Source organism: Pecten maximus, chromosome 1 (assembly GCF_902652985.1).
Source record: "Pecten maximus chromosome 1, xPecMax1.1, whole genome shotgun sequence".
In the NCBI taxonomy this organism is placed as follows: domain Eukaryota; kingdom Metazoa; phylum Mollusca; class Bivalvia; order Pectinida; family Pectinidae; genus Pecten; species Pecten maximus.
The window spans coordinates 30,847,729-30,864,447 of NC_047015.1; the positions used below are offsets into that span (position 1 = coordinate 30,847,729).

General features: G+C 35.1%; 1 protein-coding gene across 1 annotated transcript; it reads left to right on the forward strand.

Annotated features, from left to right (window-relative positions):
* Nucleotides 1-5,032: 5,032 nt before the first annotated feature.
* On the forward strand, nt 5,033-16,214 carry LOC117330052 (serine/arginine repetitive matrix protein 5-like). Its single transcript, XM_033888274.1, has 9 exons — nt 5,033-6,229; nt 6,802-7,078; nt 7,449-7,563; nt 8,461-8,539; nt 9,492-9,539; nt 11,328-11,389; nt 12,047-12,176; nt 12,887-12,921; nt 16,086-16,214. The coding sequence occupies exons 1-9, from the start codon at nt 5,150-5,152 to the stop codon at nt 16,153-16,155; spliced, it is 1,896 nt and encodes a 631-aa protein (XP_033744165.1). The 5' UTR covers nt 5,033-5,149; the 3' UTR covers nt 16,156-16,214.
* The last annotated feature ends 505 nt before the right edge of the window (nt 16,215-16,719 follow it).

A 16,719-nucleotide genomic window follows, 5' to 3' on the forward strand; every position in this document is an offset into this window, starting at 1 on the left:
GGTCTTGGAAAACGAACATCAATCTAAGAGTTTAATTGGGACAATTCACCATAAATACCAACAGATGCAACGCAGTTTGTTGTTATTTTAATAGACAACTTCACAATTCGGAATTCTGAAATGAAAAAAACATGGTTTGTAGTTTCCGTGTTTCGTTATGTCGGTACATGACATTTTTCATGACAATTGCTACCATAATACTTTATAGAATAGCAATATATCTCTTAAAGTAAACACCAAACAAAAAGAAATGCGGAGTTGTTGAAAATGAAGCGACGCTTTTTCTCTGTGACCTCCGTATAAACTCCACCCAGGCACGACTATTTTTCTAAACTCTTGCTGAGTAATCACACAGCAATTTTAATTAATTTCTCGCCATCAATTATACGTGTACTTTCTTATTCGTTAAACAGTCTCTGGAACCGAAGAGGATGGGCTTTTCAAAGAATACTGCAGACTTCTAGTTCAACAGCCGTTTTATTTATACGAATCATGCATGCACGTATTTTCATGTGTTGTTTATTATATGCTACTTATTTATAGATAATATTAGATATATGCAAAATTCAAAAACAAGGAATGCAACACCTCCTGTGCATGGATCTCTGGTTTTATTGGGTTTTTTTTTTTTTTACCGAAATACGTTATATTTTACTTGAACATTTATTAATCCTATCTTTTATTATAAAATATGGAATGAAATAAGTTAGTCGGTTAAATCAGGGACATATATATATTATTATACGTCCCTGGTTAAATTCCAAAGGTGAAACCGAAATGTACATCGACACTGCTTTCTCCCACATACACCTTTTTTTTCTAAAATGATAATGATGCAATATACATGTATATGTATGATAGCTTTGAGAGCATGATCTTATTTAAAGAAAAAGCCATTCATTGGGATGAAATAATTTGATATCCTATTATCAAACTGATCCAATTATAATATGATAAATAATATTTTTGCATACCATATTTCAACCATGGCATATCATGTATTTTATTTATCAGTATTGTTTTCTATTATCTCAGTGCGGAACAGCTGTATGGTGAGGTATAATTCATTTTGTACCGAAAGGCGCTATATCAGAGACATATAAGTCCTTGTTAAATGACACCGCTTACTAAATCCCCCATTACAAAAAGTAAGGGTAAGCAGCTATAGCTCACGACCTGGAAATTAATCTAGAAATATATGTAAGAATATATTAAGAATTAACTATAAGCAGAGACGTATATACTGATATACAAGTCCCTGCTATAAGTTCTGCAAGGCAAGCAACAAAACTTCCGGTTGTGTCCCTTTACGGAAGTTTTCATTCTTTTGGCGGCAAGTTAAAGGAAGACATCGAGAATCAAGATGTAAACAAACATTGACAGCCCAAGAACTGAACCTAACCATGTCGCAGCCTTTTTCATCAATGTTTTCGCGGAGATATTCGTGAGTGTGTTGAATGTATTTACTGACTACGCAACGAGGCAACTGTAAATAATTATAAAAAAAAACATGAATTCCAACCCAGATCTGAGATCATCATCAAGAGAGGGAATTTAGGCACCAGCTGTTCAGTATGGCATTCGCTTCAAATACATACACAAGTGCTGTCTCTTAGCGTCCCTAGTTTAATATCAGTTTAAAATTTATCATCAATAAAAGTTTTTAGATATTTTTGTCCACAGAAATTATATTTTTTTTCTGACCAATAAACATAATGTTATGTGCTATTTATAGATATATTTATTTTGAAATGTTTATGTATAATTTCCAAAATATCAAGTCTTAAATACTTAAATTTACTGTCTGATTGGTCACTTATCTCAAAATATAAATAGCCTGAGGTAAAATTAAAAAAAATTCAAGCTGCATCTGAAATGGATTGTAGAACATTCTTGGATATATTTCCAGAGACATATGTGTCTCTGATATTTCATTCAGAAAAGATAAAAAAAAAAATGTTTTCATTTCAAAGATTTGTTTCAACAAGGTTTTTTGCTTGATTAGCTATATATATATATACTAATACTGTACTCGATCATGATGGCTCCATGTATCTGGAGTGCCCACCAAAATCTTCACTAATATATATATGAGAATGATAGCTATAGATTTTCATATGTTTCAGAAAGCGACAGGTAACAAACCGTGATTTCAATTTTATGCAAGATTTGAATACAGGCACATCAGATACCAGAAATCCAGACAATCAGGATTCACATATCACCAAGGTAAGAACCTCCTATAGCATCTACATTTGTTGGTTCTACTTGCTGTACATGTTTGTCAACTACTTACTGAATACCTGCAGGCTAGCCACCTGACACTGGAACACATAATAAAGTATGTCATTCAAGGGCTTGTTTTTCCGATGATAGGACCGTCCTAGGTTGAAATTATTACATACTTTGTATTTAAAGTCAATTACCATGATTTGTATGGTTTACCCCTGAACATTTTCTTCCCAAATTCACAAATTTCCTTCCAAAATGAGGCAATGCCCAGTAGGAAATGAGTTTATGTTTAAAAAAAACCCACTGGTTATAGTTAAATTGCTTTGATAATCAGTGTGTATCACAAGGGAATCTAATTAAGGTCTTGGAGTAAATATTACATATATTGAAATAAGCTAAAAAACATTCCATTTACAGACCCTGCAGGCTGTTATAGGACGTTAAACAAAATAAACGTAACCAAACCATTTACTGAAGTGAAAAGAAAGAAATTGCAAATACAGTTGTAGATCAATTTTGATATTTTATTTATTAATATAGGTGACTCCACGAGCACGGTACATAATTTCTGAATCCAAACCCAGTCCAGTTCATGGAGGTCATCACATATCAGAACTGTCTGATCTCATCAGCAGTAGCCCAGTACCAGTTGTTTTCCAGTCCCCTCCTGCAAGGGGTAGGTAACTCTTTGCCATAACTAATTAATGATTATCTGTCATCATGGGTGGGAAAATCTGCTATGCTACAGCCCTAGCCATTCTCTAGTCATTAGGGGGAGGTACCTCATCTGTTACAACCCATTCACTGGTCAGTAGGGGAATTAACTCATATGTTACAACCCATTCACTGATTATTAGGGGGAGGTAACTCATCTGTTACAACCCATTCACTGGTCAGTAGGGAAATTAACTCCTATGTTACAACTCATTCACTGATTATTAGGGGGAGGTAACTCATCTGTTACAACCCATTTACTGGTCAGTAGGGGAATTAACTCATATGTTCAAACCCATTCACTGGTCATTAGGGGAAGGTTACTCATCTGTTACAACCCATTCACCGATTATTAGGGGGAGGTAACTCATCTGTTACAACCAATTCACTGATTATTAGGGGGAGGTAACTCATCTGTTACAACCCATTCATCGATTATTAGGGGGAGGTAACTCATCTGTTACAACCCGTTCACCGATTATTAGGGGGAGGTAACTCATCTGTTACAACCCATTTATCGATTATTAGGGGGAGGTAACTCATCTGTTACAACCCGTTCACCGATTATTAGGGGGAGGTAACTCATCTGTTACAACCCATTCACCGATTATTAGGGGGAGGTAACTCATCTGTTACAACCAATTCACTGGTCATTAGGGGAAGGTTACTCATCTGTTACAACCCATTCACCGATTATTAGGGGGAGGTAACTCATCTGTTACAACTAATTCACTGGTCATTAGGGGAAGGTTACTCATCTGTTACAACCCATTCACTGGTCAGTAGCTAGGGGAATTAACTCATATGTTACAACCCATTCACCGGACATTGGGTGAGGTAAGTCATCTGTTACAACCCTTTCACCTGTCATTAGGGGAGGTAATTCATCTGTTACGACCCATTCACCTGTCGTGGTGGGAGGTAACTCGACATCTGCAACAACCCATTCATCTGTCATTAGGGGAAGGTAACTCATCTGTAACAACCTAATCACCATTTATGAGGGGGGGGGGGGGGGGGGGGGGGGGGGGGGGGGGTGTAACTCATGTAACAACCCATTCAACGATCTTAAAGGGGGTGGGGGTTAACTCACCTGTTACAACTTATTTACTAGTCATTTAGGGAAAGTAACTCTATTGTAAACTTCAAATCATCAGGGGTAAGTAAATAAGTAAATTAAGTACAGTAACTCTCGTTTTCAACACACAATCATCATTCATCTGGTGTAGGTAGTTTTAATATGTGCCCACTAAGTTATTAGTTATAAGCATTGGTTGGTTGGTTTCATCAGTCATCACCTGGTCAGTAGTCATCAGGGGTAGGTAACTCAGATGTTACTACATGGTCACCAGAGGTACATAAGGTCTCACAAATCAGAGTAAAATACTTTACCTTAACACAGGTATCACAAATCAGAGTAAAATACTTAACCTTAACACAGGTATATCTTACACAATGGGTAAGTAGGTATTCCTTAGTTGTTGTAATATTTTTTTGTTTCTAATAGGTTGACAAAAACGTTACTTGTAGTTTCGAAAAAAAAAAATTAATTTTAAACAAGATAACAGGTTCAGTATTCGAATTCACTGTGATCTGATTGAAATATATGCAGCACACTTCTAACAGGTTTGTTTTCAAAATCTAGAATGTCTAAATATTTAAATTTGGCTATGGACTAAATGATTAAAATGAATGTGTAGATAAAATGTGCAACATAGAAACTAATGTAAATACAAAATCATGTGAAAAGTCTGTTTTTAATGTCTTTCAGCCGTTCCTATTGAACAACGATCATTTGAGAATGAAGAAGGAGAGGGAGAAAATGAAGAGGATGAGTTAGGTAGAGATGGGGACGCTAGTATGGCCGACAGTACAATGGCCGTGAAGGATGACAGAGAGTCGGAAACTGATAGTTTTGTGATTGAAGCTTCAGTAGAACATGTTCAATTGGAGGACATGGATGATGCTTCACAGCTGTTTAGGAAAGAAACAGGACACAAGACAAGATTCAGCACATCTGACCGCAGAGTATCTGGAGCAGGGCGCGCTGATCACAGTGAGCCCAACGATAGAAGGATAGAGGACATGTCTGATGGACAGGATGAAGGAGAGGAGATGGAGGAAGGTATGGAAGGGGAGGAACAAGTTGCTGAGTATAAGAAATCAAACTTAAGCCCAAATTTTGAAAAAGAAGGCAAGAAATATGATTTGTCTAGGAGGCAAAGAAGATCTAGAGCTAAAGATGATGATTATGAGCATGATAGGGAGGAAGAGAAAAGAAAGAAAGGCAAGATCAGGTGCTAGTTTAAGTTACTTGCACAAGAAAAGCCCTTATAAGGAAAAGATTAGTAACAATGACTCCTCCTATAGACAGAGGTTAAGATCTAGTGGAAGTAATTCTGGTGAGAGTCTGGAGGTGCAAGCAACAACAAGTGAGAGTGTGCTAGATGACGCAGAAGACCTGCCACAGGACTCAAGTCAAAGTAGCAAGGACCTAAAAGCTTACAGACACTTGTCTCCTTACAGGAAAAGTGTAGGTAATCAAAGACACGACTCCCCGAACAAGAGAAGTATGGATAATCAAAGGCACCTGTACCTGTCTTCGAACAGGAGAAGTATCAATAGTCAAATGCTGTCTTCCCCAAACAAGAGAGGATCAGGTAATCAAACGCTGCCATCCCCAAACAAGAAAAGTATGGATAAGCAAAGACAAATGTCCCCAAACAGGAGAAGTAGGGATAAAAAAACAATGTCCTCACCAAAAAAGAAAAATATGGATAAGCAAAGGCACTTGTCACCAAACAGAAGTACTGGTAAACAAATGCTGGCATCCCCAAACAGGGGTAGTATGGAACAGAGAAGGGGAAGTTATGAGAGTGATAGAAATTATGAACTTGATCTTAACAACAGGGAGAGTCTGAATAATACAGAGAACGCAAGGAGATCTGTATCAAGATCTAGTGACAAAGCACTACAGGATCAGAATGAAAAGAAAGCACATTCAGAAAGAGAGAAACAATTAACAAGGAAATCCTCTATAGAGCAAAATGTCTTGGATAAAGATGTATCTGAAGGACAGACTTCTGAATCTGAAGAGGAAGAATCTACAGGTGAAAGAAAGGAGTCTCTTTCTGAGAGCAGGCCTAGGGCTGATGTTCCACCAGGAGGCACTAGTGATGAGGAGGAAGCCATGGAGGAGGCCGCTGATGGTGATGTGGAACAGGATGTCACAATGAATGATATGTTACAGGACAATATCTCTCATGACAAGAGCATAGCCTCAGTGAGTAATTTTATCATGCATGTTAGCCACAGATATGTAGCTCTATAGATGCAGGGAGTTTTGGGGTAGATAATCTCTTTCAAGACAGTAACACCTGAAAATTTCTTTCCCAATTCTACCAATTCTGAGCTTTCCAGAAACAAATAGGCCTGATCCCGAAACAAATGGAAAAAAGGCCCTGGGATCTGATATTCTCTTTCACCTACTGCCATATTTTGCATTCCATTACCTCTTTAAATGATTTACGTACTAGTGTTAGATATTGAGGATATATAATCTGTCATAAGTTATAATCCATTGTTTAAGTTATAGCAAATTTTGTAGGGATCTAATTATTTTGATTACAGTGTGCTATAAGCCACCATATTCAGGGTTATTAGCGCTGGGTATTTTTGAATGGGGATTCTTCTCATATTAAGTGGTGTCCCTCTTTTAACTTAGTTTTTAAAATTTTCTATGCTTCAAAAGCTGTTTTAAGGCTGCCAGTATTGGCTGTTATAGGAACAGCTTCAACATCAAATGTTGTTCTCTATGTATTTTTGGTAGTAACAGATATGAATGTTCATTCTCAGGTAATGATCAGGTCATCCATACAGGATACACCAGTAACTAATTGGTCTCCCAAAAACCTTAATAAAAGACGTCTTATTAACAAAATCAATGATGACAAAGGGAAGGATGATGATGATGATGATGATAATGCCAGGGAGAAGAATGATGATGAGAAGGAGGATGAAGACGATGCCAGTGTTCAGGCTACTTCATCAGAACCATCACTACCAAAACAGAAAAAAATCTCCTTTTCTTCTGAAACTAAAAATCCAGAAAAAGAAAAAAGAGCTCGATATGGTAAGATATTTAACTGTGATATTTGATAGAGTACATGAATGGTATTAAATATCATACTTGTTGCATTATATATATGTATAAACTTATATTTTGAGAATGTTACTGATAAACATTCATCTGTCAAAATGAACAAAGCTGTTATATATCTCAATAATAATTCAAAGAACCTGCCAGAGAGTAAAAATTCTTTGTGAAGTATACTCTTGGACCTCAAATACTCAAGGTATCCCAAAGATTTTACATGACCCGCTGACTTTGAAATGATGAGGTCCAAATGTGTACTGATATTTTGAAAACAATACAAATGAAATTTGAACGAATTAGGTGAAGTTATCAAACACAGATATACTGAGTATCTTTATCTTTGTAGTACACAAGGTTGAACTATGGCAAGGTGAGATGGAAAAGCGTCCCAAGAGATCTGCCCTGGATCTTGACATTGTCTTCAACCACCTAGATAAAGAAATGCAACAGCATGTTTCAAGGTATACATATTTATCAGGATCTACCCGGTAATTAACATTAACATTATGTAAACACACCATATTGTTATAGTGATTATGTTTATGAATTGTGAGTCAACAGTAACAAGTTCTGATTGTAACTATAAAGTAAATTGATATATCATTGAAAACTAGGGATAGATGAATCTTCTTGACTTCATTGATATAAAAGTAAACCAGTTATCTATGCTGGTATGATGTGGTATAAATAGAGGCTGTAGCTGTCAGGGTGGAAGGGCTGGTTTCGAGTAGGAGAAATAGATTCCATGACAAAAAAACCCAAAGATGTAATTCTACAGAGATGAAAATGTTCAGCCGATTGGCTGATTTCAGCCTTTTTGAGAATATCAGTGTAATGTAAACTTGTAATTTTTCCCATTGAAAAGATTGAGTAATCTAATTTTCAGGCTTTTTGCCCTTAGTCCATTTTCATATCTCCCTTAGTCCATTTTCATATCTGTTCTATCACTATGGAATATAATAACCTGGAGTCCAAGCCTAATTTTAGTCGACCATGTCTCACAACATGGCCAAATATTAGTGTATAGACTTGCTGGACATGAATAGATTTCAGAATAGAGCAATGTGGTCAGTTTGTTCCAGGGACTCACAGAGATCATAAACAAGTTTGTTTTTAAATGAATAATTAAAGATAAAAGCCTCCTTTTGGAGGGGAAAAGCTGAAAATGGATTATTTATGTTAATCTTCAAAAGCCCCTTAAACTTTCATGGGACCAGGAAAACAAATAACATTAAGAAAGTGTGTTATTACCCTTGATACTGGAAGGCAGGACCTAAAATGATATACAATTGTACATTGGATATATAATGGATAAATGAAAATATTTTGCCATGATTTCATTTTACTTTCTTGTCCAGAGGTAAAGATAACCTAAACACGATTCAGAGAAAGGAATGCCACCTGCTGAGTCGTGTTCGCAAATCAATCATCAATACTGTAAGTATATGTGCTGTGTTAATTGTTTCGATAAAGTCAATACAGGGGGGGGTGGAGACACAACGTCCCAGAAGGTAGAGAGTTGTAACAATCCAGACAAATCTGCCGTGGATACATATGTACACGCAAGGTCTCACCAAAAATACAGGTAATATGTGCATAAAAACGACGTGCGTGAGCTAATGCGTCGGCGTCCCATCCAACTTTAAAGTTTTTCGAAAGCTTGTAAGTCCAAAAGTATATACCTTACAATCTTCTTATTTGGTTTATACATTCATTAGACGTCTAGGAGTGATGTTAAAAGATTTTGGGGTAAGTTTTTGGAAAGCTTGTAAGTCCACACCCTTCTAATTTGGTTTATACAACCATTAGAGGTCTAGGAATGATATTATGCGACGTACAATTTCAAAATGACATGCTTATACATACATGTACATAAAAAATGAGTGCATAGTGTGATTGCCGCTGCGGGTGAGCTTCGTAATCATTGATTGCACTTTTTCCTTATTAGGTAATGATACTTATCTAGTAGGTACATGGAATGAAATCGGACAAAAATCTGGGTCAGATTTGTTAAAACACTCAAATAAATTTTCTCGGATGAAGCTTGACAAAGTTAGTTTTATGAAATGTGTTCCAAATCCATTGATTTTGATTCAATACACTGTATTCAAAATTGTTATTTGGAACTTTCTGGGAAAAATACCTACCGTTGTACCTGTGGTATGTTCAAATTTTGAATTAAAAACTTAGTTCTTAGTTGGATCTATCAGCTTTAGAAGAATATATTATATACTGTAGTCTTGAGTGCTGATATGCAAAGGATAAAAGTTAATTTGAAGGTTAGTGTCACTGCACATGTATTATGAAACATGTTTGCAAGATACATTAACGAATTAGTAATGCAGGACTGTTGAACATCTGGTTGATTTGTGTTTTATTTTCATTATAGATAGAGGCTGTTGAAGATGTAAGACAAAAAAGATCAGATATTTTACGGGTAGGTTAAATTTGATTTTAATTATCAAAATACACCAAACAATTATCAAAATTATTTTCATGGTCATCGCCACTTTAGTAATGGTTTAATGAACTGCTTGAAGTCAGTACAAAAAAAATAGAATAAATTCTACCGTGGATATTTGACCACACCAGATCGAAAACCAAGTCATTATAAAATAAGATTAAGAAATCTGTAAGTCTTTCTTTTTTCACAATATTTTATATAATAATGTATATTCATGAGTAATGATCATAAGATATGTATGAGAGTCTCGTAGATGTCAGAAGATATTTTGGCCTCGCAACAAACATTGCATGAATTTACTAACTTTGAAGTACATGTATATGCAAACAGTGTTAACAAAAATTCAAGTTAGCCTTTCAGTTGTCCTAAACAAGATGATAACATGATAGACACTACTAGACATCTCATTACAGAGCAAGCAAGTTACAGAAGCATTTAACCAGTATAATCTATGTAAAGTAGAAATAATAAAGAGCAAGTTCCGGTACGATTACCACCGTAAATCGATGATTTCACCCAAATTTGACATCATTATTGCTATAGACTCATCCTCAATCCTCGCCCTCCAGCACTCGTCTTTCACCTACATATGTAGGAAGCTGGGGTTTCTTTCCCTATTAGACTTGTGAAGCCAGAATTGTGAACAAAAAATATTATGTGATTCTTTTCACTGTACCACTCAACCACTCATGTATATCAGAAAAGGTGTGCAGTTGCATTGCTAGGCTAATCAGATAGGTGCATTTGAAATGAGAGCTATGATTGGCCGATGTGTGTTCAGGAGTGCATTGACACAGATGTGTGGTCACAGGCACATGTCAATGAAGTTGCAAGCACTTTTGATAGCTGGAGGTCGCTAGCCTAACGTCTTTATTACGATATATAAAATCAAGAAATAAATTGAACTAGAATCATTAACATGAGAGTGTGAACAAATTTAATGTACGGGTGCATGACGTATTTGTAAAGAAATTGTGACAGCGTGGTACAATATATTTCAATAAAACAAATTTGTATAAATTTCACTTCCACAATGTTTAAAAAACTGAGGTAAGTAGTTAACATGTTTCATAGCATGAAAAATGCACTCAGCCACATTGTACTGAGGGGAATATGGCAGTTGGAAAACAAGTGTACAGCCATGTTGTTCAAGCAGGTTTTTCAGATGTTTACACTCGACTAATCAAAGCATTCGTTTCAAACGATCACAGCTCTCGTATCAAACGCACCTTCTCTGATTTGTCTAGCAAGATCACTGTATACCTTTTCTGATACACATGAACGGTTGAGCAGTACAGTAATAGGGATAACATAATATTTTTTGTTCACACTTCTGGTTTCAAGAGTCTAAGGTAAGGTGTAACTGCCTGACCATGTGGGTGGGGTTTCTCCTTGTACTCCAGTATCCTCCAACTCTAAAACCTCATTTCCGAAAGGAAGCCATCTTGGATTTTGAAAGCAAGAAGTACTTTAAATAGGATTTTTCACAATCTTGACTTCTCCTTGGTCCCTTGTTGTGTCCATTTGATTTTGAGACTGATTAGAGAAATAAAATTGCCGACAGGAGTTTATTGATGTTAGTTATCATTTCTCAGCAAGTCCTTGATAATTTTTTCTGAGATTATATATGTAGTTTCCACATTCTTTTAAATAATTATGGGAAAAGAATAAAGATGAAAAAAGTGGAGAAAAGATCAGTCTTACATAGAGATAAGATAGTCAACTATTATACTTGTGTTATTGAAAAATTTTCCATTTCAGACAAAAAGAAATATTAAGGATTACAGGACTGAGCTGACGGAGCTGCAACAGAGAAATATCAGGTTGGTTGGTTTTGAGCTATGTGTATTCAAACATACTATCCATGTTATATTGTACTTTTCTTCTATGTACAATTCCTCAGCTCATCCTACATTTTCAGTATCTTATTTATCCTGAAATAAGCCCAGAGAACTACATCTTCGCTAGCTAAGCTTCTGATTACGTTTCACTCTATGTGGAGTGGAACGTAATCAGAAGCCTTGGCTAGCGAAGATGAGAGAACTAATGCATAAACTTTGATTCAAATTAGGGGCGGTCTTATTTCCAGACAATGAAATATCTTTTAAAGCATTTTACAACACTGCATTGAATAGACATGGTTGGGTTTATCACCAAAAAATGTATCCAAAATGGCGCCGTCAAGTTGACGTGGAGTAACGTCACAAAGGGATGACGTCATTACTGATTCACACACTTTTTGACACTATTAATTTTTCGATGTTTTTAATTTTGTTTTTAAGTTTATGAAATGCAATAAAAAGAAAATTGAATGGTTTCCCGTTAAATGTAACATATATTTCACTCGTATGACAGAATATTTCGATATTTTTCACTCGTGCTTTGCTCTATATATTCCTTTAGCATTATTTGATTATTTTAAAAACTGTGAATACAAAAATTTGGCCATAAATCTTTAACAAGAGCCTATGTTGTTACAGACTTTCTGAGAAGCTCGAAAACAAGGAGAATGAAAAGAAATATCGAAAGAAATTACTGAGTGACTGGATCTCAGACTTTGAAAATTTGATGCTAGCATCTCGTAAGATCAAATCTAAAACAACAACAAAGGTAAGCTCTGCAAATATTCAAAGAGATTTTTACAGAATTTGTTCCCTGTCAAACTCCAAACATACTCCTTAATGGTATCAAATATTCAAAACAAATTATTTGTCTTTAACATTTCAAACAGGCCTTCTTGTAGAATTCTAAAAACTGGATAAGCAAATTACAATTTGTTTGAAATATCTGACTTTCCAAACAAAAAAATGGTTCAGTTTCACGAAAAGTCATTACTTAGATTTAATTTCTTTGTTACATATACTACTCCCGTCAATGCTAACAGTTCAACACGGCGAGAAACTTTTGACGGGGGCTGGGTTACAGATAGCACAAAATGTCAGATAAAATAGCATAAAAAGTACCATTTGTGAAGTTGAGACTGACTTTTGTTTTGAACATACAAAACAACTGTTTATCTCATGTTTCTCCCTTTTCAAACAAATTTATTGTTTGACATTTCGAATAGTTTTCTAACATTGCACCCAAATTGCTATTCTCTTTTATATTCCAACAATTTATAATATGCTTGCTATATATGATCTACAAATTTCTTCTTTGTTTCTTGTACTGTTTCAGTCATAGATTCTTTCTGAAACCAAAATGATCGAATAAAACATCTGAAAAAATGGTCAAATACTTAGTAACACATTGAATATTCCCGATAACACAATGTCTTTAAATAAAATTTCTTGACTCTTGAAAAAACTTCTCCTTTACAGGATATGGTTGTATTTGGCTACCAACCCAACATTAAGTAAGGAGGATTCAACATTTAAATCAAGAAAAGTGATGTACACACTGTTGTTTTTTTTTTTTTTTTTTTTTTTACTGTAAGCGGATAAAAAAAAAGTTTTTACACAGAAGTGGTTATACTTATACTGACTCTTCTTGATCGAAAATACCATAGTTTTCTTATTTTATATATCAATGTCTTTGGTGCTGATAAAATATGTGATTGTTCAAACCTGACACAGATGGTTAATTTTGGGTAGCATGAAAAAGTGCCATAGTTTTATTGGTTTTAACAAATCCTTTATAGCTATGTATTATAAGCTCACCTGCCCGAAGGATGAAGAGTTACTAAGTTTGTTGATGAATGACCTTGACCTACTTTCAAGGCCACAGTGGTAAAATCTTTAAAGGACTTGTTCTCAATAACCAAGAGGCCCAGGGACTTGACATTGGGCCTGTAGCATACACCGGTGAAGGGCTACCAAGTTGTTCAGATGAATGGCCCTGACATACATTCACGGTCACCAGGGTCAAATAGGCTAAAATCTTTAAACAACTTCTTTTAGATAACCAAGAGGCCCAGGGAGTTAATATTTGGCCTTTAGCCTGCTTGGGTAAACGGCTACCTACCTAGATTGTTCAAATGAATGAACATAACCTGCTTTCAAGGTCACAAACATCAAATAGGCTTAAATCTTTAAACAGCTTCTTCTTAATGCCAAAGAGACCCAGTGAGTTTGGTTGTAGCATGTTTGGGTGAATGGCTACAAAATTTGTTCAAATGAATGACCTTGACCTACAGGTCACAGGGGTCAAATATATTAAAATATTTAAGAAGTTATTTCTAGATAGCCAAGAGACTCTCCAGACCTCATATTGGGCCAATGGTATGCTGGAATGAAGGCTTTCAAACTTACATGAATAAATCTAGCTAGCCTTCTCTGATAATCTAATAAAGTGGTAAACTGCATTAGTTAGAATCTGCATATAAATGACCTAGATCAACTGTGCTCTTAAAGCAGTGATTCAGGCCCATTTGGCCTCTTGTGGGGTTAATAGACCCCTGTCCTCCTGTGCATTCCCTTGTCCTTCCCTACCCTGAAATATTTTAACATTTGTGTTGACAAGGTTTGATTTTCCTAACTTCACTCTAGATTTCCACACTATTGGCACCTAGCATCACTGATAAGTCTTTTTCAGGATGTACTGTATTTATTACTAGATTCATGTTAATTTGATACCGATAGAATAAAAAAGAGGCATTAAAGAAATTAAGACAAATGGCATAATTTAAAGAACAAATACGCTTTATTTATGTGAATAATTTGATATGTCAAATGGGATTTTGGGGGTTTGGTTTTAGCAAACATGATAATATTTTAGGTCTTAGATATCATCAAGAGAGATGTGCATGTGGTTTTATAAAAGGAAATATATATCTGGCCCCGCTTTCACGAAACTTCTCAATTCTCAATTCTTAATTCTCAATTCTCAAGCTAAGTACGTACTTAGCTGAGAAGTTCTTAAAAATGGCTTTCACAAACACGTTCTTAAATATTTGAGAACGTTCTCAGCTAAGAACGTATTATTTGGTCCGTAAGCGGCCTCGCAGGGAACTCTTTTGTGAAAGAAGACGCGATTGTTAAAAAACTACGGGAGCAATGGTATAACGATTCGGAGGTAAGTGTCTTAATATTTAGGCCTACACATGCATTACATACACGCAATTGTATTTTGTCTACTTGGTACATATCAAATAATAGAGCTATGGCGTACAGGAATCGCTTCCAGTGCGTATAGCGCGGAACGGGGTGGGCATGTAGGGGTAAACTGGACGGAATGCAGAAATACCACTCGATCTCGTGGAAGACGTTTTGATGAGTGAGGATGTACTGTACTGTACAGTGGACACCTGTACATGTATATGATACACATGTACTGTACTGTACAGTGGACACCTGTATATGATACATGTTACAGGTGTGGGTATATATAATCCAATGCCACTTTGTTGTTCATGGTAGTTTTATTATCCATTAATAAAACCCTACAATTACAAGAAATACTAATCATACACACATACATACTAAACTACAGACATGACAATCAAGGGACATAACTCTTACATGTAACATATTTGAACCGATAACAAAGAGATGGCACAATTTCTGTTATAAATACGTTAACAGAACCAAATACTAATACATTTATGTTTTTAGAATACACATATCGATAACTAGAATATATCAAACTAGTTATTCACTATTTAGACACAATAGATATACAAATATCAAATTAGGAAATTATCCCTACCTTTATCACTTACATTACTATTAATATATATAAAACATTGGTAATTTTCCTACAGACAAAATCACCATGTACATAATGTACTATACAATTAAAACAACCAGAACTACAACTCACCCCACATATCATGCGGAGGTTTCCGGAACATTATTCACTACCACCAACCAGATTCACAAGTAATCACCAGCTGTAATCAATGAATAATCTGGTCTAATATATATACAAATAAAAAGGTCATATACAAAATATATTGTATTATGATATCTATCAATTCCAATTAAACATACATGAAGCACATAACTTCTGACAAAGTACCAGATATGCTTTCTACACAGATCTTTTCAAAATACTTATTAAAACACAATATTACATGTTGTTTTATAATACAACATTAATATATACTTAGTTACAAAATAGTATCAAATGAAAGTAAAAACTCACCAGATCTTCAATATAATTTAGGCTCTGACTTCTACAGATTGTTTTCAGCTAGAGCGCCAGAAGAGAAGTGATTTGAAATACTAAGAGGATTAAAAACATGCAATACAGGTAAAAACTGTCCAATGAAATTGTCCATGTCAGGTCACATGTCATACATACTCACATTCCTTTCATTCCTATTAAGGTTTCTCACACCAAACAAATACCAACAGTACATTAAAGATGCACACTCCATGAAATATAACATACCATGATTTTACATAAAATATAACCCTGTGACATACACATGTACTTTACTGTACGGTGGGCACCGGTATTTGTATAGAGAAGCTCCTCTTACATGATAAACAGGTACAGTGAACCTGTTATATAACTACTGTAGTTGGTTAATAGGACATGGCATTAACTTAAAACTTTTCCTTTTATCTTTTTCAGGTGTACAGCCTTCATGCATCTGCAGTGGATTATTTCATTGTGGCAGATCCCAGGCCACCTTGCTACATAGCTGGTTATATGAAAATTGGCATCACATGTTGTCTGAATAAAGAATTGCATGACAGTGGATATCTGTTAATTTCTTTTATAAAAAAAAGTTGATAAACACAAATAAAGATACACTCTAGTTACTGTATATTTATAACATAACAAATTCAAAAGTATCAATAGAAATTTAAATTTTTACTATGATCCATAAGTTATAGGCCAGTATATGTAATGTTAATTTGGTTTGTTTTTGGCCAATTTTCAATTTTAAAAAGATAAGAAAACTCTAATTTCTTGCATTTTAGGGCATAATACCCATTTTTTGTGACAAAGACTTTTTTTGGTCATGTATTCTGATAAATGTTCCATTCATGCATGCAACTATATGCAAAGCCATTTGTGTTTTCACTTATTTAATTCCTGTAGGCCTACATGTATTTAAATACATATCTGTACTCTTAAATATTGATATTTATTTCAATACAGATTTCTGTATTTTGTCAACAAATAGAGATATCTGAAATAAATGGGTAAAAACTAAAATGACTTTATGGCAATTAAGCCATGTGGGTTTTACCTAGTTTAA

What these genes read in the sequence shown, in the direction of transcription:
- LOC117330052 (XM_033888274.1), top strand. Translation starts at nt 5,150, where the DNA reads ATGATTTGTCTAGGAGGCAAAGAAGATCTAGAGCTAAAGATGATGATT. An exon ending in GCAAATCAATCATCAATACT is followed by an intron (nt 8,540 to 9,491) that starts GTAAGTATATGT and finishes TTTTCATTATAG; the next exon opens with ATAGAGGCTGTTGAAGATGT. An exon ending in CTGCAACAGAGAAATATCAG is followed by an intron (nt 11,390 to 12,046) that starts GTTGGTTGGTTT and finishes ATGTTGTTACAG; the next exon opens with ACTTTCTGAGAAGCTCGAAA.